Source organism: Haliotis rubra, unplaced genomic scaffold (genome assembly GCF_003918875.1).
Source record: "Haliotis rubra isolate DU_JTF1 unplaced genomic scaffold, ASM391887v1 Scf2, whole genome shotgun sequence".
NCBI lineage: Eukaryota > Metazoa > Mollusca > Gastropoda > Lepetellida > Haliotidae > Haliotis > Haliotis rubra.
This window is the reverse complement of record NW_025766002.1, coordinates 3,541,384-3,569,316: the sequence shown is the minus strand read 5'-3', so window position 1 is coordinate 3,569,316 and position 27,933 is coordinate 3,541,384. Positions and strand designations below refer to the sequence as shown.

Below are 27,933 nucleotides of genomic sequence, written 5' to 3'. Positions count from 1 at the left end.
AAAGTGATACAGGTATTAGCCGTTGTTCACAGCATGTCAGCTTGATGTCAGGGGAAACCCCAAAGTGATACAGGTATTAGCCGTTGTTCACAGCATGTCGGCTTGATGTAAGAGGAAATCCCAAAGTGATACAGGTATTAGCCATTGTTCACAGCATGTCGGCTTCATGTCAGAGAAAAACCCAAAGTGATACAGGTATTGGCCATTGTTCACATCATGTCGACTTCATGTCAGAGGAAACCCCAAAGTGTTACAGGTATTGGCCATTGTTAACAGCATGTCGGCTTGATGTCAGAGGAAAGCCCAAAGTGATACAGGTATTAGCCACTGTTCACATCATGTCGGTTTCATGTCAGAAGAAACCCCAAAGTGACACAGGTATTGGCCATTGTTAACAGCATGTCGGCTTGATGTAAGAGGAAATCCCAAAGTGATACAGGTATTAGCCATTGTTCACAGCATGTCGGCTTCATGTCAGAGAAAAACCCAAAGTGATATAGGTATTAGCCATTGTTAACAGCATGTGCGTTTGATGTCAGAGGTAATCCAAAATTGTTACAGGTATTAGCCATTGTTCACAGCATGTCAGCTTGATGTCAGAGGAAACCCCAAAGTGATACAGGTATTAGCCATTGTTCACAGCATGTCGACTTCATGTCAGAGAAAACCCCAAAGTGTTACAGGTATTAGCCATTGTTCACAACATGTCGGCTTCATGTCAGAGGAAACCCCAAAGTGTTACAGGTATTGGCCGTTGTTCAAAGCATGTCGGCTTCATGTCAGAGGAAACCCCAAAGTGATACAGGTATTAGCCGTTGTTCACAGCATGTCAGCTTGATGTCAGGGGAAACCCCAAAGTGATACAGATATTAGCCATTGTTAACAGCATGTCGGCTTCATGTCAGAGGAAACCCCAAAGTGTTACAGGTATTAGCCATTGTTCACAGCATGTCTGCTTGATGTCAGAGGAAACTCCAAAGTGATACAGGTATTAGCCACTGTTCACATCATGTCGGCTTCATGTCAGAAGAAACCCCAAAGTGATACAGGTATTAGCCATTGTTCACAGCATGTCGGCTTCATGTCAGAGGAAATCCCAAAGTGATACAGGTATTGACCATTGTTCACAGCATGTCAGCTTGATGTAAGAGGAAACCCCAAGGTGATACAGATATTAGCCATTGTTCACAGCATGTCCGCTTGATGTCAGGGGAAATCCCAAAGTGATACAGGTATTAGCCATTGTTCACAGCATGTCGGCTTCATGTCAGAGAAAAACCCAAAGTGAGATAGGTATTAGCCATTGTTAACAGCATGTGCGTTTGATGTCAGAGGTAATCCAAAATTGTTACAGGTATTAGCCATTGTTCACAGCATGTCAGCTTGATGTCAGAGGAAACCCCAAAGGGATACAGGTATTAGCCATTGTTCACAGCATGTCGACTTCAAGTCAGAGAAAACCCCAAAGTGTTACAGGTATTAGCCATTGTTCACAACATGTCGGCTTCATGTCAGAGGAAACCCCAAAGTGTTACAGGTATTGGCCGTTGTTCAAAGCATGTCGGCTTCATGTCAGAGGAAACCCCAAAGTGATACAGGTATTAGCCGTTGTTCACAGCATGTCAGCTTGATGTCAGGGGAAACACCAAAGTGATCAAGATATTAGCCATTGTTAACAGCATGTCGGCTTCATGTCAGAGGAAACCCCAAAGTGTTACAGGTATTAGCCATTGTTCACAGCATGTCGACTTCATGTCAGAGGAAACTCCAAAGTGATACAGGTATTAGCCACTGTTCACATCATGTCGGCTTCATGTCAGAAGAAACCCCAAAGTGATACAGGTATTAGCCATTGTTCACAGCATGTCGGCTTCATGTCAGAGGAAATCCCAAAGTGATACAGGTATTGACCATTGTTCACAGCATGTCAGCTTGATGTAAGAGGAAACCCCAAGGTGATACAGATATTAGCCATTGTTAACAGCATGTCCGCTTGATGTCAGGGGAAATCCCAAAGTGTTACAGGTATTAGCCATTGTTCACAACATGTCAGCTTGATGTAAGAGGAAACCCCAAAGTGATACAGGTATTAGCCGTTGTTCACAGCATGTCGGCTTGATGTCAGAGGAAACCCCAAAGTGTTACAGGTATTAGCCGTTGTTCACAGCATGTCGGCTTGATGTCAGAGGAAAGCCCAAAGTGATACAGGTATTAGCCACTGTTCACATCATGTCGGTTTCATGTCAGAAGAAACCCCAAAGTGATACAGGTATTGGCCATTGTTAACAGCATGTCGGCTTGATGTAAGAGGAAATCCCAAAGTGATACAGGTATTAGCCATTGTTCACAGCATGTCGGCTTCATGTCAGAGAAAAACCCAAAGTGATACAGGTATTGGCCATTGTTCACATCATGTCGACTTCATGTCAGAGGAAACCCCAAAGTGATACAGGTATTAGCCATTGTTAACAGCATGTGCGTTTGATGTCAGAGGTAATCCAAAATTGTTACAGGTATTACCCATTGTTCACAGCATGTCAGCTTGATGTAAGAGGAAACCCCAAAGGGATACAGGTATTAGCCATTGTTCACAGCATGTCGACTTCAAGTCAGAGAAAACCCCAAAGTGTTACAGGTATTAGCCATTGTTCACAACATGTCGGCTTCATGTCAGAGGAAACCCCAAAGTGTTACAGGTATTGGCCGTTGTTCAAAGCATGTCGGCTTCATGTCAAGAGGAAACCCCAAAGTGATACAGGTATTAGCCGTTGTTCACAGCATGTCAGCTTGATGTCAGGGGAAACACCAAAGTGATAAAGATATTAGCCATTGTTAACAGCATGTCGGCTTCATGTCAGAGGAAACCCCAAAGTGTTACAGGTATTAGCCGTTGTTCAAAGCATGTCGGCTTCATGTCAGAGGAAACCCCAAAGTGATACAGGTATTAGCCATTGTTCACAGCATGTCGGCTTCATGTCAGAGGAAACCCCAAAGTGATACAGGTATTAGCCATTGTTCACAGCATGTCAGCTTGATGTCAGAGGAAACCCCAAAGTGATACAGGTATTAGCCATTGTTCACAGCATGTCAGCTTGATGTCAGAGGAAACCCCAAAGTGTTACAGGTATTAGCCATTGTTCACAGCATGTCAGCTTGATGTAAGAGGAAACCCCAAAGTGTTACAGGTATTAGCCATTGTTCACAGCATGTCGGCTTGATGTCAGAGGGAACCCCAAAGCTTGAGCCATTGTTCACAGAGGAAAGCATGTCAGCTTCATGAGGAAACCCCAAAGTGATACAGGTATTAGCCATTGTTCACAGCATGTCAGCTTCATGTCAGAGAAAACCCCAAAGTGATACAGGTATTAGCCATTGTTCACAGCATGTCAGCTTGATGTCAGAGGAAACCCCAAAGTGTTACAGGTATTAGCCATTGTTCACAGCATGTCAGCTTGATGTCAGAGGAAACCCCAAAGTGTTACAGGTATTAGCCATTGTTCACAGCATGTCAGCTTGATGTCAGAGGAAACCCCAAAGTGTGGTACTGGTATTAGCCATTGTTCATAGTATTTCGGCTTGATGTAAGAGGAAACCCCAAGGCGTTACAGGTATTAGCCATTGTCCACAACATGTTAGCTTGATGTCAGAGGAAACCCCAAAGTGTTACAGGTATTAGCCATTGTTCACAACATGTCAGCTTGATGTCAGAGGAAACCCCAAAGTGTTACAGGTATTAGCCATTGTTCACAACATGTCAGCTTGATGTCAGAGGAAACCCCAAAGTGTTACAGGTATTAGCCATTGTTCACAGCATGTCAGTTTGATGTTAGAGGAAACCCCAAAGTGTTACAGATATATGTCATTGTTCAAATTATGTCAGCTTGATGTCAGAGGAAACCCCAAGGCATTACATGTATTAGCCATTGTCCACAACATGTCAGCTTGATGTTAGAGGAAAACCCAAACTGTTACAGGTATTAACCATTGTTCACAACATGTCAGCTTGATGTAAGAGGAAACCCCAAAATGTTACAGGTATTAGCCATTGTTCACAACATGTCAGCTTGATGTTAGAGGAAACCCCAAAGTGTTACAGGTATTAGCCATTGTTCACAACATGTCAGCTTGATGTTAGAGGAAACCCCAAAATGTTACAGGTATTAGCTTTTGTTCACAGTATGTCACAAAATGCAACTCTGCACAGCAAGTTGGTGCACAGCTGTGCCATCTGACCCAATATAGAACAATGTTTATAGATAACAACTTCTTTATTTCGTGAGTGAGACCTTTCGATACAGATTCTTGTACCGTTGTCAAGCAAGAGACGGTACAAGAATCTGTATCGAAACATCGCACTCACGAAATAAATAAGTTGTTATCCATAAAAATTGTTCTATATTGTATGTCTCAACTTCTAAAATGCCACTCAAACAAGTCATCTATGACCCACAATAAAGTACCTTGTGATAGTGCGTAGAAAAACAACAAACACGGTTGATGTTTAAACTATTTTATGGTGACAAAGCCAACACAAAATGCAACCTCCACTTTCAAGCTGTCTATTTACACTGTATGAAACTAACAGGACTACCTAACAGGAAACTTGAGCAAATATTGCAGGTATCTACAAACATGTTAACATTTTGATTAGATGACACAATTACTTCCTTTCTCATGTAATTGTTTTTTATTTGCTTATTGTCAGCAATACCACAGCAGTCTGCAAACAATGGAATTCTGGACCAGACAAACTAATGCTTAATTTCACAAGCTGCATCCCATCATTGGGCTATGAAAACAGAAAACCAATTCACCAAGCCTGATCATCCATAAGACCAGTCATAGGTTACTCAGGGACTGTTTACTCAGTGGATACTTTGAAGGGATACAGCTGAATCAAGTTTTATTCATAAAATATATTCCTGTATCAAAATATTACCTTCATCAACAAATATTTCTTTGTTAAAGCTTCCTGTTTTTCCTACATCAGAAGGTAACATTTCATTTGGGTTTACACACAATAAGAAACATTACTCCTCCACTAATGTGTCACTTGGTAGCTACACAGGATCACATATTCCCTTAAAACAATGAAATTACTATTAATAAGAAGTGTTCTCCAATAAATCATATGTGAAAACTTGCATAAAATATTTTGATTTTGGTCAATGAATGCAATGCTGGAGATGAATAAGTGGGTGAATTTTGCTTAATGATGCATCGGCAATTTGTGTAAACTGATAAACGTGAAAGCAAGTTTATTGCCTTTGTCAGCAACATCTCAGATACATCATTGCAGACAGCAAGATCAGATTACAAAGTGATATTAGCGCTACGATTTTCGTGAGTCTGCTTTAGTATGGGAGTTACTATCATCTTAGCACTAAGATCGCATTGTGATCATGAGTGTGCTAAACATTCAGATATCAGTATTCTAGCTATGTGGAGCCTGGTGGATAAAGCATTCGCTCATCACACCGAAGACCCGGGTTCGAGTACCCACATGGGTACAATGGGTGAAGCCCATTTCCGGTGTCACCCGCAGTGATATGGCTGGAATATTGCTAAAAAGCGACGCAAAACTAAACTCACTCACACTAGCTATGTATAATACCATTTCAAGGTAATACCGCCAAACTAGTTGTTAATGTTGTCAACACACTAAAACCAAGACTCTGTGCATCAAGAAGCTGTAATACTGCTAAGGTCAAGTAATGCAATAGCATCAAGGCAACGATCAAATACTACACAAGGATATCATCTTTTAAAAAATAGTCTATATACATTGCTATAAGTGTATTCATAACTATCTTCATTGACTCACTTAACTGAACTTCATACATAAATAGAATTGAAACAATTTGGAAATGGAGATTTGAACTCCTCTTGGGATAATATACTCTTATCATATTTATCAGGTAGAAACACAGAGTAAAAATCCAATTGCAATGTAAATAATTTATGTTCTTCTTGTAACAAAGAAAGACTAGCAATAACAAAATGATCTTGATATCGCTTGAACTTTTGTTTTACCAAGATTCAGCTATAAGATAATATGTACACATGTATAGGTTACTGATAAGCACCATATCAATTATTATGATAATCACTTCATCAACAGTATCAATTCATCACCTCAGACTATAAAAAACAATAAATATATTCAAAATATATACATCAACAGCAGTATCATATTTACAATGTATCATACATTAAAGAATCATCAGTTAACTTATTTATAAGTATTGCTAAAATAAAATCCAAAATGTGCATACAACAAAATTTTGTGCAGTTCTTGCAACATAGTTTGATAAATCAACAGGATTCTACAAGTCACGTTCTCAAACAAATGACATACAATGAATCTGGTTATGTAGCACTTTCAAACATGAGACAACAAAAGCAATGGATATAACACGCATCCACACATACATTCAGGTGACCATCGATGAGGGCACTCATTATACATAATGGAATCTCTTCTATGTGAGGTCAATCATCAACTTGACAGCATTGGTTTCGCCCTAAACAAATTGGTCTAGGTAGCAGTGAATGTGTCAGTCTACACTAGATGCCTAAGTAACTGTGGGAGTAAATGATACAAGCCAAGGTTGAAAAGGTCAGTCCAATGTCATGTTTATATCCATAAATGACTAAACAGAGTCAATCACAGATGCTTTCTCTCTTACAGAAAGGAGCAGAGGTGACGCTGCTGTGCAAAATAAAATGAAACTGGTGAGATGCAAACAATATTCCCATTCTGCGATCTGTGTTGACAATGGACGTATCTCTAAAGGAAATGCTGAGGAATGTGCTGGTTTCCAAGGCCACCAGTCACCTCGAAGCTGACACTCATGAAGGGGTGCCTACGGACTGGGGCGGAGGACACAGGCTTCATGTGGACAACACCTTGAGCGTCAGTGTACCTGTAACATGAAGCCATATGTTGCAGAGCAGGTATACAGGAATATACAAACACAGTTCAAGCCACAACAGGAATCCAATCATTTCTTATAGCATGCATGAGACTGACAGATGAAGATATATCTTGCATATGCAACTAGATAAGATCATTAACAGCAGGCAGTGTGCAACAGCCACGTTCATCAGCTTGCACAGATGCTATACCTGCTGTGCACATACTGTAAAGCTAGGTCATATTTCTCAAAGATCCTTAACAGAAATGAAAATAGGACTTAAAGTGAAGAAATATTTTCATGTATATGAAGAAATGAAAGATAAAGATTTTTCTACAAAGTCCTAGCAATGTTAGCACTTGAAAAGAATTATGAAGACCACCACCATTAAAGTTATCAGTACATTAATCAAACTTTGTTTATTCTAAGATTTCAATTTCAGTTCAGTTTTAACTTCCATACAGCTATTTCAGGAAAGATGATAATTTAAATATGCCAGTTAGTATTAGGAGTAAAAGTACAATGACAATGGGAAAAGCATGAAAGCAAAAATGTTAGTTACAAACTATTATCTGCAATAGGTAGCAGGATTACAAATTTCCTGAAAAACAAACCAGAACTACTTAATCCAAGAAAAAATGTAAAATCATTCCTGAGACACATTTTATTACTCTAACATTTATGTAAGGTTTCATTCTATGAAATGAAAAAGGAGCAATATAATACAGTTAGAAACAGTGATGTGAGCTTGTCAAAACTATTTTGACATATAAGCAGACTATATAACAATCCTAAGCATTTAACAAAATATGTATCTCAAATTATAAACTAACCATGCTAACTACAACCTATAACTCCAACTTATTCCATTTGCTGTATATTCTTTTCGAGACAGGACAAGTTTCCACACCATGATGTAAGGACCTTTCTCGATGTGAAAATGTTACAGTGAATGGAATCAATGCAGCCAGTCTGCATGAAAAACCTGTTAGAACTATGTATCCTTGGCCTTAAGACTGTACTAGATCTGTATGTTACGTAGGCTAGGCCCACAACTGCAACTTACGAGGGCTCCCTGGGTTAGACACCCTGTCAAGTTCAAACCAACAATTACTGATCATTTGTCAAGCTGCGAACCACAATCCATACAATTGTTGTCAACAGATATTGACAAAGTTTCACATGTTAAATGGGACATGAAATTTGCTGAAAGCCTCTCTTCCATAACACATGATGAAAATGGCATGAAGAAGGTTTACTCACATAGGAATCCATACCCATGTGACAAGATGTGTTAGTGTATGATTTAAGTGAGTGACTGAGTAGGGTTTTACGTCGCTTTTAGCAATATTCCAGCAATATCACGGCGGGGGACACCAGAGATGGGCTTCACACACTGTCCCCATGTGGGGAATTGAATCTGGGCCTTCAGCGTGACGAGTGAACGCTTCAACCACTGACCTATCCCAGTGTATGACTTAAATACTCAATACTAAAGAAAGAGCTCTAAAAAATTACCCGATTGAAATTCTTGTTAGAAAAAACGAAGGAAAAAAACACAAATTACCAGCCTTCATTTATCTGAGCTGTGCATTTTAACTTCAGATATGTACCAACTTGAAAGCCTTTTGAGAAAAATACATCAATGCTGATGAAACAGTTACACTTTGCCATGGCACTTTTCTATGATACTTCAACAACACAATCTTGCTGCACTGTTTCCATCTATTGAAAAATAATAATATTCAATTGAAATGATGAATTGAAGTAATTACAACATGGACCTGAACGTATTTGTTAAGGCAGACACTGATTTCTTTACGAAGCACCAGTTCGAAAAGTTTTGCTCCAAAATGAAACCTCATTTGTTGTATGTCTGATTTGATTATCAAAATTAACAAACTGTAATGGACAATAGAATGATTATGATCATAAAAAAAGAACTCATTCATTTGCTTCTATGACAAACAACCAAACCCCAAACTGCTTAGCTTCAGCTATTTCTAACACAAGTTACTCATTTGTCAAACACTGTTTTACTCAAGTAACCATGGTGACTGCATCTGAATGACGTGTGGTCTCCAAAGGAAACCCTACGTCTCACAGGGAAGTTTGAGTTCTATTATTACTAGTTCTGGCATCACTCAGAGTGAAGAATGTTGTTCTATTGCAAAACAAGAACAAAAATAATCTCTACACAAAGTGCAGCACCCAAACCAGGCCTTGAGTACCAGGAATGCAAATGCATTGGGGGATAAATTACTAACATCATTGCAAAACAGATTCAGATTGAATGAAGAAGATCCTCCAGCTTATTAGATACTTAGAAACTATGTCATCCATGCCATGAAGTATGATAACACATGACCACCAATTCTACTAAGATGCCTCTTGGACAAGTAAAGCTTTGTGTGGCTTATCCTAACACAGAATCCTGGTATGATTCTATCATCATACATAACAGGGATATTGCTTTGTGTACACAAAAACCAACAAGGGCTATCACTTCCCACAATAACTGACTGACTGACTGAGTTTGGTTTTATGCCGCCTTTAGCAATATTCCAGCAATATCACGGCAGGGGACACCAGAAATGGGCTTCACTCATTGTACCCATGTGGGGATTCGAACCCGGGTCTTCGGCGTGACAAGCCAATGCTTTAACCACTAGACTACACCCCGCCAACCCCCCCTAATCCCCTAACTAATCCCAGGTGATGTTTTCATTGTCAAACCTTTTTCCCAGACCGCGATTCCGCTATACAGCACTGTGCATATCCATGCTGAATTAAAATGTGAAAAGATCCACACGTTTTAAGTTGCTCAGTGTGCCATGACTACAATTGTTATTGACATCTGTCAAAGTGAAATTCACATCACATCGTCAATAATGCAGGGCATGCATCAAACATGCTATATATGAGCAGCAACCAGGTGGGATATTGGGTGTTAGAGAAATGAATGTCGTTACATACAAACACATATCAAGATGATCCGAAGGCACTAAAAGTTGCCTCCCTTTGTCTCATGATATAAGATTGGGGGATTTCAGGAAATCTGAAAACAAGATTATGGGTTCAAGCATTCAAATCAAATTTCAAACTTGGGCTTTGGGATCAAAACAGATTATTTTCATGCTTTCAACACACTTAGAGTGCAATAACATCCAATGGGAAAATAGTGTGGGGATTAGTCTCAATATATGGAAGGACTATGATCCATGATTTCAGAAAAAGTGTTTTTTGTATTTTTGAGGAAACAAAACAATAAATGTTATAAAAAGAGTGTGTTCATAGTTTTAGGGAGAAATTTCCTTGCTACAATGTGTATCATAAGAAAAAACTGAAAGTTATGATGTTAATTTTGTGTGAAAATGAATTATGTTGTGCAGAGACATGAAATATTGTGTAGGATTGGTCTTGAAAAGAAAAACATTCACAAAGCTGCAAATATGGTCACAACCATTTAAAATCTAAAACAGAATCTGAGAAACTTTTCAAAAGTTTTCAACTAAACAAAATTTTCTTCTTAGTTAAATCATTTTTGACTAAATATAATCAGCTCACAGTTCATATCTCTCTAATATGTAAACAATAATAAAACTGCATATTGCCCACTTTAATTCCATCGAGCATGCTAATTACAGTATCTGTATTTTATTCCTATTTGCCCTGTCATGCCAGTTCAAGTACTTATCCAATAAACAAATAGGCTGGTTGGTCATAATCCTTCCACAGCTGGGGGCAAGGGAAAAGGGAAGTAACTGGGTTGTTCAGCGGCAACAGTTCACTCAACATACCTCATCAAAGATAGCAAACTCTTGTAAATTTCTGAAGTAAATCAGAAACTCATAGATTTGCTTTGTTTCTATATCCTGGCTCTGAACACAGAGATGCAAATGAACAAAGTGGCTTATATTGGTCAAAATCACACATTTTAAATTATGCACTGTGACAAATATAACCCTAAAATCCGATCTCAAAAAAGAAAGATTCCAATTACATATTAACTGTCTACTGAACCATTCTAACCATGGTCTGATCAATTACAAATTTCAAATATTTCAAATATTTTACCTCAGGTATTATTTTTAATTATTAATGCAAGCATCAATTCTAAACCAATAATTTGTTGAAAAGGTAAGAAAAGCATTTATGCGCTTTTAAAGCAAAAACTTTATGAAACATTTTCTGAAATAAATCACCGTCTAACACACTTACTTGGCACGAAGCACACCGCTGCGGGTTTTACTTGCACGGTTGTTGACAGTAGTGTTGACAGTGTTGTCAGACATGTTGTTTTTAGCCAACAACTCATCGAACTGTTTCCGTGGTAATCCTAGTGAAATAGTAACAGTTATGTTTAACAACAAAATAAACAGCCTTCCCAATGATTTTTCCCCATTTTCTTTTCTATCTACTGGTATTACAACATTGCAAAAGTAATTTTTAACAAGATCAAGAAAGCACCCGTTATTGCAACAGATAAGACATATATACCAATGCCATTGTTTTACTGCAAAAGTATGCCAAATCTTATCAATTTAACTTAATAAATTAAGGATCAATATTGCAAAATGAAAAGAAGAAAATTCGATGAAATATTATTCCCTTATTATCCAATTACTGCAATATGACTGAATCTATAGTCAATAGTCATGCAATATTAATTGTTAAGTCACTCAGTTCTTACTCCATTCATCTTTCATATTAACGGTGTAATTAACATAATTACCATTTCCGGAAGCTGAACACAACACGTGTTGAGATAATAAACTATGTACACCAACAAAATCAAGTCAAAGAGTTCACATATGTACCTGGCATCAAATATCCAGGAATGCTGGAACTCTTTGGTGGGCCTTTCACTGGAGGGAGATCCTTGTGGCCTGCAGCGGAATACATGGCTTTACACAGTAATGTGTTGTGACATCACACATGAGCTAATAATTCATAATGCTTGCAGAAAAGACAGTCGTACTAACCACTGACTGACTGACTGAGTTTGGTTTTACGCCGCTTTTAGCAATATTCCAGCAATATCACGGCGGGGACACCAGAAATGGGCTTCACACATTGTACCCATGTGGGGATTCGAACCCGGGTCTTCGGCGTGACGAGCAAACGCTTTAACTACTAGGCTACCCCACCGCCCCCGTACTAACCACAATGCAATGTACTTCCACTCAGCAGTTTTACACTTACACCATATTAAATGTGACAATATTGTCACATATGCACAATTTGGTCAACTGATATTTCCATCGGCAATCAGGTTCACTGTTTCACCTGCACGAGGAACTTTTGTCAGAAATACATTATTAGTTGTTCTTCCATTCTCAGTTACTTACTTTCAACTTTACATGCTACATACTCTACCCAAACCATGCCCAAGATCATCCTATCTACAGCTATACATACAACATTCTTCTCATACAGCCATACATTTAGCTTGTATAGTGTCACACATATGACATTCATAACATAACTCTGAGCTTTGGATATGACAGAAATAGCATTACAACACAGATAATTACAACACAGAACTTCAGGGCAGATGCATACTATCAAGACATTTAAAAAATATATATTACAGAATGTCTTTAATATGGTACCACATACACCATGTAGAATGTAGTGGCAATGTAATATCTTGCCAATGTATCAGTAAGTTCTTAATGTCTATGCTGAATCAATACAAGTTCAAGAATATCGATACAAAGTTATGAACATCTACACTAAAAATCATTAACACTAACAAGGCTAAGATGGACAATGTGAAGGCATGGCATTCAGTTTTAAACATTTTAGGGGGTCAATCTTGTTCTTAATGAGCATAGACTAATTTGACTTCTGGCTCCGATTTCTCGAAACAAACTTAAGTTTTTACTCAAATTTCAAACTGAGTTTGACAATTAGAAACAGCTGAATTTTTAAGCCCAAAGAACTTAAGTAATCTATCCATCAAACTCAAATTGTTTACTATGTTTGAGTTAAATATCGATTTCAGTTTATTCTGGGAAATGCATTTTCCGGCATTGTCTCAAATTTGAGTAAAAACTCTAACTTAAGTCAAAACTCAGAATTAAGTGTGTTTCGAGAAATCTGGTGTAGATGGTTGTTTTTTATCGAAATAATATACAGATTAATATGAGATATGAATACATATCATACAATTTTGAATTGATGGATACTCAAATATTTTGGATACACATACAATATATTGCTTACAACAGAAAGCAATTCCAAATTAACTGACATTCAGATTAAGATATATACTCAGTGTTATTTAGGAGTCACACAGATACTAAGAGATAAAGGTATTCCAGAAACATTGCATATTCAACTTACTAGAGTACAATCTGCAATGAATAGTGTATACCCAAAATGAATGTTACTTCTACTGTATCCCACATGAATGGTTCACCTGATGGTGGCATTCTGGTATGTGTTCTGGGTAGCTTTTTTATCACCTTAAAAAAACAGTTTGCTTTTTTCCAAAATTGTTGTCCATTCTTTTCAGCTTGATAAAGCACCCAATCAGTGTGCCTAAACCAGTAGGTATAAGCAACATGTTCTTCGGGTGTTTATCTTAATGTCAACATACTCGGAGCCATTATCACTCATTTCATGTTTCCATATCTGACCCAATTAAACACCTTGGGGATCCTTCAGCAATGAGTATGTAGAATGTGGATTTAAGAGAGGATAATAACATCATGGTTATCACACATCCCATATAAACATTGAAAATAAGAAATAATTAAGGCCAGACCAATTTTATTTCTTGTTTTACGGATTTTTGTCCTCAGAAAAGCTAAAGGCAGGAGGGAAAAAAATAAAAAATAAAAATCACTAGTCAAAATAATTTTCCTTTTAAATACTAAAGTTATTTTATTTTTGGCCGTTTATGAAGTTTTATATGGGTAAAAAAACAATCAAAAAATCTTTTTGGGGTATGTTTACATTTTTGGTCAATGAATACTTGAGGATTCTATTTTTTGAGTGGGGATAATTAATTTTTATTCTTGAAAAAATACGACCGGCGGATCCGTAAAACAAGAAATATAATTGGTCTGGCCGAAGAGATGATAAAAATGAGACATTTACAAACAGATATAAGCTATGTATATTCCTGTGCAGCTTATGAAGCTGCACAGGAATATGATACCTGGCACTACAATGATCGAAAGCTGAGACAATGTAGAGAAGATACTGGCACAAGCATTTATTTTACTGCACTTGCAACTTACAATCATTTACTCTACAGAACAAATTGAAGGCATTAGCACTAAGCACACTAACTACTGAATGCTCTTCATAATGAGAAAATTCTTGTTGATTGCTGCAGTGTTTGTTAATACTGCAACTACTCCCCCAAAACTTGTGTTTTGGGTAAGATAGATACGGTTTGTAATTCTTAATTAATAATACTTGTTAGTTATTTGTAATTTTTTCAAAATTGAAGGTCAAAACATCTGCAACAATGATAATATAAAGAAACTTTAAGAACAGTTTTCTTGACTGCTATTTCCAGCTGTGATATAAACATCTAGGTTGTCAAGTGAAACAATGGTTCAATGATGTTACCTGAAACACAAGTTTTAGGGCTGGGGGAGGAGATAAGGCAGCATGCTAATGCCTTTTATGTTCCAGATTTCTTTACCCAGGAATCTCTTTGATGAAGAAGAACCAGCAAAACATCATCTTATGTCAGTTTTCACAGTATATTGAAACAAACTACTATTACACTTAGTACAGTTCAAAACTACATAAGTTTACAACTTCGCTAAAGTTTTTCAGAAAATTAGTTCAGATATTATATGTTAATACTCTAAGGACACAAAGCTTCCACACATATAAGATAGTCATTTATCATTAACTAGACCAGGCTGTAACCCTCTACAACAAACTATACAGTTATCTAATTATACATTGTACTCCTGTGAAGTAGCTTAAGATCAACATAACCTACTCATGACTGCAGCTGACCACCTACTACAGCTGCCTGTACTTACCATCTAATGCATCATCCTCATCCTCATCTTTCTTTGTAACAACTGGAGAAATGTACACATTTCAAAATTCTATGTTTTGTATAAAAACACAAATCGAGCACCAGAATATCTAAGCTCAAACACAAAGCAAGAAAAACAAATACAAACCCCAAAGTTCAACAACAAATCTACATTTATAGATACGTTTCTTCAACTATGAAAATATCCTCACCCATGGAACATTTCAAGAAAATTAAGCTGACCACTGCAAATTATCCTATTCTTTGCATGGATCATGTTGATGGAAAGAAGTCATGTAATGTTCATGTAATGTAACAAAGTGAGGACAGTCCAGTCATATATTTCTTCCCAGTTTCTTCACACAGTGGTGATAAATATTGCAAACTATAAACAGTACATGAACATACATAAAAAGGCTCTAAATATGCTCACTGGTGCAAAACAGAGTTATGGTGAAATTCCTTGCTTCGTGATTGTCATGGAAACATCAACATGGCCTTGCATCGACCCATCCAAAGATGTCTTATTATTCTCAGAGCTTTTACTTTTACTTACCATGGGCATCGGTCATGTCCGTCATCATTGTTCCTTTGCGAAGGAGTTCATCTCGCTTTCTTTTCTGCGTCTCTTTGCTGGCATGCCAGTTGCACAAAAACTGACGAGACGTTTCAGTGATCTCCTTTCCATCTAGCATCTCTGTAGACATCCATTTTACAACCATCATTACATAAAACTTCATAATGAACCATCAACATTCTTCTGAGTTACCTACTCAGGAAATCAAGTTTGAAAGGTCTGAGGATATTTTAGTCAATGAAGAGTTATCCCCCCCTGAATATCTTTTGGTATTTCTTTCAAGCCAACTGTTGATAAATTTTCATTTAATATTTTGATTTACACATTTTCTAACTGCTGATCACAAATAATACAAACTAATACTAATATAAGAGACAAGAATGTCAAAGTGAAGATGGCTCCGAATTACCTAAATGCTTAGACATGACAATAATTCTGTCCCTGTACTTTGCCTTGTGACACACTGGGTTGCCCATCAGCTCCAGTCTCCATAGGAATGGCCACAGTCCTAGTATATGAGCAAGCTCCTTCATGTCATTGAGGAAGTTATCACTGGCCATCATCTGAGTGATACCCTTCAAAACCTCCAGATCCTTGATGCTGTCCAGGTTATTGCCTGATATGTTGAGCACTTGTAGAGTGTTCTGGAAGTAAAGTCACATAATACCAACAACAAACTGACTCTGAATGGTCAATCATGCCTACAAAACACTGGAAAATAATGTCCATGCATTTTATTGACAAAAGTTAAAAATAATCTATTACATTTTCAAATTATTTGAAATCAGTAAATAAACTTAAAATACCTGGTAGTAAGATCTTATGTGGATGTAAATACAACGAATATGACTTCCAAGGAGTGAAACTAAACTCATGGGCAAAAGAAAGTGAACACTTTGTATTTTGAATTTTTGGCAAAGTTGTCCAAGTTAGTAAAATCCTTTTAGGCCGAAACGGCCAGGTGAGAAGATGACCACGGCCCCAGCAAACAGACAAGAACTTGAAGACCCTCTCAGGACCGAGTGGAATAGCATTCCGAATGACATAATTCGGCAGATGACGACATCGATGAGACGGCGAGTCGGGGCGTGTATTGCTGCTAGAGGTGGTCATACTCGTTACTAAGGATGTGTATGCGTGACCAGAGACTTGAAATGATGGAGACATTCCATGATTGACTCTTGTTGTATCTGTGAACTGTGATAGTCCTACCCCTCTGTTCATTACATGACACGTGCTCTATATCTGTGAGGAGTTTATCATAGACACTGTGGGTGCATTGTCCCAAATGCTGGCTTCATTAAATGTACTATAACTTAAAAACACTATATGTTTTGCTTTGATTTTATCGATCATTAATAAGGGTGTTCCCTTTCTTTTGCCCACTAGTTTATTTGAACTCAGTAAACAAACTTAAAATACCAGGTGGTCAGATCTTCTGTGGATGCAACAACAACGAATATGACTTCCAATGGTTGAAAGTATGGAAGGTATACAGAGGCCCCGATAAGCTGCGTATCCGGGCAAAATACGCATAGAAAATGTCCAATTATGCATTGAAAAATAATTGTTGCATACTAATTACACATTTAAAATGTTAGATACGCAAAATGTTTAAAACAAATGAGTATGGAATATATTTATAAAAATCACTTGCGTAATGAAAAAGACATCGATTGCTATCAAGTTGTACTGTTAGTATAGGACTAGTGTTGTACTGTCAGTATAGGAGGAGTGATTTTTTATGAAATCATTTCCATTATATTAAGTTGGTTTTGATTAGGTATGACATAAGGCAGAACATACCTGCTTAGTAAACTTACTCAATGACATAATACTTAGGTGAGTAAAATGACTGAAATACGCACATATTTGAAAGCAGTGGGTAACGGAAAATGAAACACCCACTCAGCATTCATATTACCCACTCCCAAAAAATACAGTAGATACAGTACCCACATGAGCTAAATCTTATCTGGAGCTCTGGGTATATATGTAACATGACATGCATCCATTCTCTGGCAACTAAGAGAGCTGTCAAGGCAGTAATCAGATTGTGACTTCTGAGAACACTGAATAGGTGTATCATGGTGTTGGGAAAAGCGGACCCTTATGGATAGGGCTGTAACGATGCATCGAACTATAGATGGATTGCTATTGTTGAGTCTCTGATAGCAATTAATCGATGGTTGAAATGAAAAACTATCGATGCGTTGATAGTATGTGTGACTACCGATAGTTTAGTAATTGACTTTCGTTATAAATGCACAGCACAAAATCCAGGAAGTACCAGATTCGTTCACTTTGAGTTATGTGTTACCTTTTTAACACACTTGATCTGGGTGTCAAGTTTCTTGTCAGTTATTAAAAGAGATTGAAACTACTTCCGTTTGTTTTTATTTCATATAAACTACACATTCATTTGGGAAATGACTTCAAATGAGACAATTCAAGGAGAACAAACTACTGCAATAGTTGGTTGTAATAGTATGTTGGAATAGACTATCGCTATCGTAATAGTTGTTTCCCCCTCAATACTCACCCCTACTTATGGAGCAAGGTAAGCTGAAGTTATACACATTAAGTATATGGGACAATATGAGCATGTCATTTCACACACATTTTGCCAATGTCAATGTAAATTGTGATTACTAAATGAAATTTGGGCTGAATTCAATACAATCAAATCGAATGAACGATGACCAAGTCCCAAATCCATTGAGATCATCATGCGGTAAGGAGGAGTGAGTGTCATGCAAACATAGTAAACATTCTGATGATCGTATGTCATAATGATAAAGTTGTCTCTTATAAGTCAATGCAATATTTCACAGCTGTTCATGGGATTAGCAAGAAAACAAATGTTTCTTAAACAACTTAAAAGCCATAATACAAGGATATACAATCGACACATTTTATTAGCATCCAAACTGAACCATGTTAGTTGCATTCGGTACAAATTTGTTGAAGTACTATTTTCGATTTGATAACATGTAGATGTGTGATAATTTTTTAGGGAAAATATCTATGGGAGCCATTGATTACCCAAAGATATATCACAAAGGGCATTTTGCGAGGGATGAAAGTATATACAGTACTATACAGCCATGCAGTATAACACAAAGCTCCATTATCCCTATATTTTCTGTGTAGGATAAAGCATGACTCCGAGGTTATGGTTGGGAAAGTAAGACCCGAGACCGGAGGGTGGGGAGAAGTAAGACCGAGAGCGCATACAGCTCGAGGTCTTTCTTCTATCCACCCGATGGTCGAGGGCTTACTTTCCCAACCATAACCGAGGAGTGCTTTATTATACATATAAACCGTCAATAATTAGATGATCATGTAATGAAGCTACATAACAGTAACTAAAGGGCTAGTAAAATCAATTTAATGACAGTAGGCCTAACTATAAATTCAACCCTGGCTTCTTTGTTGGCCCGGTGGGTGCTCAATAACTTGATAGATGCGGTTCCAATCCAGCTAGGGAAAACATTTGCACATTAAAGTTGATCTTTGACGATATTTTATAATTGATTTCAAGCACTCACATATCATCTGAATTTGAATGTTGATGTACTATAGAGTTAGGAAAAAGTAAAACCTGGGAAGAGGTCTTACTTACAAAAAGTAAAACCGGGAAATAGGTCTTACTTACAAAAAGTAACACCTGGGAGCAAACAAAAACCTCAAATGCAGTTATTCCGGGAAAAGAAGCCATGTCTAATATATAGTGAGCAGCACCCTTCAGGTTTATATGTTACAGGAACACCGGAGGCTCATGTACTTACAGCAAGAGTTCTGAGTGACCTGGGGTCAAACAGCAGCTTCTCCCCTGGGGGCAGTTGCTGGTTCTCCACATGCAGCTCCTGAAGTTGGTCCAGCTTCTCTAGCCCCTCCACAACCGTGATGTTGTTGCCACCGATGTAGCTGAAACACACATGACACATGGGTTTACACCACTGGTCATAACCAACTAGTGAGCAGTGCATTTTAGACAAGTGACTCAAGCAAAATAGCTACATTTGTGGACAAAACAACTAGGCTTTCCAGATTTTATCTAGTCTTTGACTAATGAATTAATGGTCATGTCATGGCATCACACAGTGACTTAGTCAGATGGTTTGCCTCTACACCACTCGTGTTCTAGCCATATCATGGGTATGGGCAATCAAGACTGGCTCCACTGTTTTAAATAAAACCCACTGTAAAGTTCATAGATTATACTCTTTTAATTAATAACAGGAAACAGATTATATCACTGCAATCTCTTGTCAGTTTTCAACAGTGATGAAGAACAATCAAATAAAACTTCATAGTCACTAGCACTGCAATCCATGAAATCAGCAAGTTGCAAAGCATAAAACCATTGTGTTACTAATGCCCCCCGCAGGATGAACTGGAGACAGCATTAAGCCCTAAATCCCCTGAACTATGTCTGAATTTATCCCTTGTGTACAGCGTGTGTTCTCAATCTGTTTTCATTGAACAATGAATCATGATAGCATTATTAAACAGTATGTTTGCTGGAGGCAGGTGTCATTCAGAAGTTCTCGTGACTGTAGCAAATTTTAAAAAGACATTCTTCTGTAATATTACCAAACTGGTAAGATATTTACATGACATTCTCGATGGCAATCAGCGCTGAAACTGAAACTTATGAGATCAGTGTTGTAAAACCTTTGTGCAACTCACAGTTTTACAAGTCGGTTGAGGGGTCCAAGGTTTTCTATTTTGCAGATGTTGTTGTTCTGTAGGTATAAGTGAGTGAGGCTCTGGTTGTGGTGGAGGACCGGGCACTTTACTCAGTTGGTTGTCATAGAGATAGAGAACTATCAGGTTCCGACATAATGCCAAGTCCTCACCCTGAGGCAAACAAGAAAGGGAATATAAGATGGCAGGCAACAATCAGGAAGTGACATTTCTCATTGTACACAATGAATTGAATGCTTAATGATGATAATTTATCCGCCCAAAAGAATAATAACTGAGAGTATCATGGGAAAATCTTTCTGAAGCTGATGAGAAATCAGTCACAAGTCATATTGAAATGGGGAATCGAACCCGGACCCTTTAACCACCGGGCTACCCCACCGCCCCCATAATGCTAGATGATAAATTATAAACATAGTAATTGACGGCTAATTTCCTGACACTATTTCAAAAGCTTTCATGCTGTTTCAAGCAAAGGAACATTTAAGAATAACATGATTTTGTTGAGATCAAGAAAATTAGTCAGTCTTGTTTGTGCCAAAAACGATTCTTACGTAGGTCTGGCTATCAGTACAGATCACAGGGATCAATAATCATGAACTAAGTATCAATTGATTATCAATAATATGAGAGAAGTAACTCTGGGAAAAAAATGTCTAAAAGAAATCAAAATAATCTATGTCACTGGTGAGAGGTAACGCATTTATGCATGGATTACAGCATGCTGAACAAAATTAAGAAGAAGCCCTGAATATAGATCTTACTTTGTGTACTGTTTGTGTAAATTAAAGTTTAGTTCATCACAAGAAAGTTTAGGCAATATATCAGTGACACAATTTTCATATCAATAATGACTGAGAATTCTTCACACTGGCAATATTTCAGAATATCAATCATTTTAGCCAGCTCTATTTTGAAGTTTAATAAAAAAAATAATGCTCTTGTATTTTCATGAGTTCTATGCATAACTCCCTGAAGGAGAGTCAGTATTTTAGGAAACTTTTGAGTTCAACACGCAGTCAAAAATAACATGCTATCCCTTCCTTGAATTCATGTAGACACATAGGTCAACGAAACAGCTGACCATGCTAGCCAAGCAATTACAGTTGCTTAAAACATACTGGGGCAAAATAAGTTCTCTCAATCATTTCAAATAACCACAGCATTTCCAAAAACAGGGCCCAAACTTTAAAGAATAGATAAATAAAGATCTTCCTGATATGACGAAAATGACTCAACTAAATTCACACTTCACTATCCACATAGGTCTGTCTACAACTTGGACATGAAGTACCCCAGGTAGTCACAAATCCACGGTGAATGTTTACATGGCTCTTCAGCTGCCAATACTGTTCAGTATCAGTGACCTGTGAGGAGGAACTTGACAGGGGATTATCTGTCTGACAGTGAAAGGTAATCCCTCTGATTATATACTTATCACCAGGAGTGGAAATTCGCTGCCCTTTCCGATGTTTTCCTTCAAACCTTTTTGGAGCAAATTTTCTTCTCTGATACTTTAGTCTTACTTCTCTGGTGAAACTTTCAGTACAAAAACAGCATAAAACTCTTATACAGTTATAGAGTTTTGCTTATTCCGTCAACCACGATGTCAAGAATTCGGACAATGACTTATAAGCATAACTATCGAAACTTGAGTGATAGAAGTCGAATTTCATCTTCCTAAAATGATAAAATAACAGATAAAGTTTTCAGGATATGGCCCAGCTTGAAAAACATCTGGCACAAAGTCAGGTTTGGACATATTCCAATAAAAACTGTTATTCCATGTCTAGTACAAATGAAGTAATGACAATCATATTGTCACGTTTCGCTTAACAGCATCCAAAACTGTTTTCTCAATCTTAGCATGCATAGTTTGGCTTATTACAATCATATGTACCACCTACACGGAGAAACATGCGCAAGGACAAGTTTAGGCTCGTTGACTGCACTGTGTATTGATTCGCATGATTAGGGACATAACAATTGATTGAACTATCAATGAATTCATAATAACTCACAGCCTGGTTGTTAGTGACACAACATCAATAACCAGGACAAAGCATCAACATATTCATAATACTTTGATAACCCATGTTTGAAATTAAGAGAGATTTTATTGTTAGTTTGAACGTTGAGTAGCACCACACTAAGCAATATTACAGGTATGTAACCGTGAATTGTAAATAATCAAGGCAAGACAATCCAGTGATTGACTTCAAATTCATCAATCAACGCACTTGTGACTGGTATCAACCAAGTCAGCAAGCCTGACTAGTTGTGTTCCGATTAATTGAAATAATCGAAGATTGGTCGCAGTGACTAAACAACCAAGCATTCGATCGTGTTTTCTCATAATCGAACACAAACAATTTTGGAACACGTGTTTGCATTAACAATATATTTCACAAGGCTGGTTTTGTCTGTGTCATTAAATTTACATTTCATAAGCACTACAAGCTTGTTTTAAGTCATGATTGAATTTATCTTACAGACTCCAGAATATTTATGTTCGTAACATACTAGTAATCCTTTAAGTACGTGGAGTTTGCAAATGCATTTTGTGCAACTTGCAAAACATCCAAAAAGCTTTTGTGCATTAACAAACATAACAGGAAAATTTGATAAATGACGCTAACCAATTATTTTCGGTGATTGATCGGTTGTAATGAACTAATCATCAATTATGAGATTCTTACCAATTCCCAACACTAAGCCTGACCACCCCATCCATTCAATGATTCTTACAATTAAGCACAAGACTCATTGTAAGACTCATTAGTAGAAGGGTCTTTAATGTAACACTTTAACCAGCGTTCGAAATACCTGCCTGCCCGACCGCCCTGGACGGGTTATTTTCAACTCGGACTGCCAGATTCTCAATTCACCTGCCCGACTGTCGAGTTATTATTTAGACATGTATATTATTATTACTTTGTGGGCAGGTAAGTTAGTAGTTTTGGTCAGGGCTGGCAAGTTTTACATCTAACCAGCCCTGTGGTCTGGCTGAAATTTTTGGGAGTTTCATACCCTGCTTTAACATTATACATCAAAAATCTTGGTGTCCCTTGAATAAAATACCAGCATGAGCATTTGTGAGGGCAAACGATAGGCCTTTGTATCTTTGTCAGTTTTGGAAACTGCTATTGCTGACTTTGGTAGTGTTTCTTTATGCTAGATGGCATCACGTGTCATCTCGGAGAAAAATAAACAAGATTTCAAGTTCTGCATACCACTTCATCTATAGACTTGTCCTCCAGGTAAAGATGTGTCAATCGTCGAAGATACTGCTGCATTGACTCATCTCGCTTCTTTTTTGTGTATCCAGATGTTCCACGGGCAATCAGGTCTATTGTCAATTTGGGCATCTTGGTTGCTGATATCTATCATAAACTATAATAGGGAAATGTCCATGTTTCAAACTTCCTTAGTGACATGGCAATACAGAGTTACTGTACAGTCCTTGGGTGTATCTCTACATGTCTGAAACAAACAAGAACCAATAGGAAAGGTGAAAATCATGATGTGAAGTTTTAATAGCAAATTTCAATCATTAAAATAACTGTAACAAAAATATTTCATATTTCCTTATAACATCAGCCAGTACCACATATTCAAGGATGTGGGGTCATGGAGATTTATCAAGACCTGCTCCGAGGCTGAGCAAATGTAATAAAATCTTAAATTCAAATTTCCCAATATATGTTAGTATGGCTATAACAAATATTATCGGGTTGTAGAGCTGATCTCTGCATTTTAATAATGACTGGACCAATAAGAGGAACAAGATTTACAACTTAGTTTAACATTTAGTACAAAGTTATTACATCTCTGAATTTAACTTATTTTAAGAAAAGATAAACTTTAATACCATCTCAGTTTTTAAGAAAATTGTGAGTTTTCCTAATTTGCCTGCCAAAGGCACTTTCTTTAAAATCCAAGGGATTTATCTAGGCCTGCACTCAGAAGTCTTTGGAAATGGGATGAAAAAAATATCAGAAAAGAAAACTTCCCAATAAATGTTCATATAGATACAAACAATGCAAGTCACTAACTTCTTTGAGAGGCATTTAGAAGTTGGAGCAGTAAGGAAGTAAACAATATACATGATATAGGGATGAACAACTTCTTTATTGCAGTGGGAGCAACATTTCATGTGTTGGCTCTAACACCATTATCAAGCATGTGATGATACCAGTCAGGGGTGGAAATAACCCTTTGCCCGACGCCCCAGTCCAGTGTTTTTTTCTGTTGGGCAAGCAAATTTGTGTATCACACTGTACCGGTGTCCAGTTGACTTTCCAATATTAATTATGTTGTTTATTTAAGAAATCAACAAGAAAGCGGATGGTAAGTGGAAAGATTATCAGGGCAAGTTGTTCAGTACACTAGCAACTTTATAGTTATTTCTACCCCTGCCAGTGTTTGAACCTACACCGAAGCGTCGCTCTCACAGCAATAAAGAAGTTGTTCATGCATATATTCTTAGCCATGACCACGCTGATTCAAACATCCCTTAACAACGGGGAGGTCCCGTCATGTTTTAAGAGAGCTGTCATCACTCCAATCTTGGAAAAAAACAACTTGGATCCAACAGTGTTGAAGAACTTCCGCCCTGTATCAAATCTTCACTTCCTATCTAAAATCTTGGTGAAAGTTGGAGACTGCTCAACGCCCACCTGTTTGCAGAATGACATGAACCCTTCACTGCAATGACAAACAGACTGAAGCGGGTGCAGCACTGACAAACAGGAAGTGGTGTTGCTGGTTCTACTCGATTTGTCAGCAGCATTTGACACGGTGGACCACGAAACGCTCCTCTCAAGACTACAGCACACCTTCGGTATTCGCGAAAACTGCTTGCGGGTGGTTCAGATCTTACCTGTCAGGTCGAGTAATGCAGGTAAAAGTGGCTGAGGCCTACTCGAAGACACACCCTCTCAAATTTGGCGTGCCCCAGGTATCAGTGCTTGGGCGAGTGCTCTTCTCTGTCTACATCTTTCCACTAGGGAACATCATCAGGAAGCACGGCCTGCAGTTTCATGGATACGCTGATGATAACCAGTTGTACATCAGTGTGAAACCAACCACAGTTGCAGGATCCCAGGACAAGATGACTACATGTATTCAGGACATTCGCAAATGGATGTCTAGCATCTTCTTAAAGTTGAATGACGACAAGACGAGTACATGGTCATCGGTACCAAACAGCAGCTGAACAAGGTCCCAAGTTGTCCCCTTGAAGTTGGAAATGCTCTGGTTGATCCAAGTGACAAAGTCAAGAACCTAGGAGTGATGTTCACGAACACCATGTCATCTAACGAGCAAGTGCTGAACACCTGTAGGGCCACTAACATCCATCTACGCAACATCGGCAAGATACGGAGATTCCTAGACACCGAGACAACTAAGCTCCTAGTCCACTCCTACGTTGCCTCGAGACTTGATTATTGCAATTCCCTCATCAAACGATCTGGCAATATTCATAGTCTCCAACAAGTTCAGAACCGTGCGGCCAGAATCATCACCAGAACTAAACCAAAAGACCACATAACACCCGTACTTCAGCAACTGCACTGGTTACCAATCCAACAACAGATAAAATTCAAGATTCTCTTACTAACACACAGATCTTTATATGAGGATGACTTTCCCATCTACATGAAAGAACTTGTCAACGGGTATCAACCGTCAAGATCTCTCAGATCTGAAAGAAATCGTTTGTTGCGTATTCCTGTGACCAAAACCAGAATTGGCAGCAATGCCTTCTCAGTGACAGCCCTAGTTCTTTGGAACTCTATTCCCCTTAAAATCTGTTGCATCGACAACATCCCACCCTTCCGAACTCAGTTAAAAACCTTCCTTTTCTCTGGAGTCTCTCTACCCTAGATTTGTTAGAGCGCCGTTGAACAGGTGTAAGCTGGAAAGCAGGCACGTTATAAATGCATTATTATTATTATTATTATTATTATTATCCTTCCTTGCAGGACACTGTACTTGAGCATTTGTTTGCTTGTTGCTTATGAAAGGAAATCTAAAGCACTTGTAAACATGGCACAAATTATTAAGAAATGTAGTCCATATACATATATTGCCGGAGCCATATCATCTAAAAGACAAAAGATCATTTATGTATTCCCTTACTGATTACTTAGATTGATGTAAATGAATTACATTGTGTAAGTAACTGTGAATCTGATTGAATGATGAATGACAAACATTGAATGAGTGATCTTCAAGCTGACATTATATGTCCTTTTACGGTCCAATCCACCAGCAAATTGTCATCACTTTTTGGAGCCCAGTTTTTATGTTCACATTCATTAAGATCAGAATCTATCTAAGTGTATTTAATTGTTTCCCAGTGCGTAACAATGGGTCAACACTTTATAAAATGAAATCTATAAACTACAGAAAATGGTCTATGTAAAACTACATCATGTGTCATTAGGTAGGATTAGGTTGACTGGTTAATTGTTCTGATATCATGGAAATGTAATCATACACAAATGCACACAGAATATAAATTCTAAACATTTGCAGCTCAAAGCCTCAAGACAATTTCGCATGTCAGTCAGTCATAATTTTTTACTACTTTCTCGCTATGAGTGATGACATAACATTAAATGCAGAGATTAGATTAAATTTCCAATATAATTAGACAACAGACTTATTAATAGTATTGAAAACGAGAGTAATTGCAACACCAAGTGTTTGAACATCAAAGCCTACTCAGGTTACTGTAGGCCTCAAGATATGTATAAATTTACAAGTCAAGTTGTAATAGATCTACATGTCATTGTCAACAGTGACATGTTAAACATCATGAGAATAGACAACAAGAGAACGATATCCGGTTTCTCATTGACTAAATACATGCATACCCGTTACATACCAGTCGTTCCGATGTCACAAATTGAATGGAAACATTCTCACACGTGAACTGACAGTGGAAGAACGCCGACAGTTATGAGGCAGCAAATAACACGCATTTGCCGATTTATACTTACAATGTTGTGCCAGATATCCAAACTCTCCTTCGTATAATATTATTACTTTACTAATACGTATTCATCAAACATAGAATGCACTAATAACAACTGAACCTTCAAGTATATGTTACGATGTTTACACATGTAGCGCCTTGATACTGTGATTGACAGTGCTTGATCACATGACCGGTTGCTAAGGTGGTTGTCATGTTGAAGATTTTCTTTTCGCACCAATTCTAACGACGGAAAGTACAATTGATCATCTCTGAAAGCATATCTAAATCGTTTTCGTTAGAATGGCAAGAATGATAAGAGTACATTACTAACCCGATGTCCGAAAAACAATGCCACAACCGGCAAGGATGAACTTCTTTTTCTGGAAGCTATTTTCTATCAACTAGTTATTATTCCACATTTGAAAACAAACACTCTAGTGAATGTTAGTATTACAACTCATTTTGACGTTGTTTCCATTTTTTATGACAACATTATGTTTGCCATGTTGTGTCATCTCCTGATTTCTTTAGGGAACAACTGTGGTCCAGCGGATACATATATTTTACAAGTTGAACGTGTTTATATTTGAACGTAAGACAGTAGCTTGGCTCCTCAAAGCTTAGTGCCTCTATGATTACTTTACATTTTACATTTTGTCAGCATGAAGATGCGAGGGGCATTGTTGTAGAGAGTACCCTTCATCTTCTACTTCAAACAAAG

At 37.7% G+C, this 27,933-nt stretch overlaps 1 protein-coding gene across 1 annotated transcript; it reads right to left on the bottom strand.

Moving 5' to 3' along the window:
* Nucleotides 1–4,494: 4,494 nt before the first annotated feature.
* Nucleotides 4,495–27,372, bottom strand: LOC124275364 (protein phosphatase 1 regulatory subunit 42-like). The gene is given in 10 exon segments (XM_046710885.1): nucleotides 4,495–6,926; nucleotides 11,139–11,256; nucleotides 11,738–11,806; nucleotides 15,491–15,631; nucleotides 15,921–16,155; nucleotides 19,303–19,441; nucleotides 20,207–20,307; nucleotides 20,309–20,377; nucleotides 23,458–23,707; nucleotides 27,235–27,372. Coding segments are annotated over 9 exon segments (1,143 nt in total). The 5' UTR covers nucleotides 23,593–23,707; nucleotides 27,235–27,372; the 3' UTR covers nucleotides 4,495–6,790.
* Nucleotides 27,373–27,933: the final 561 nt, after the last annotated feature.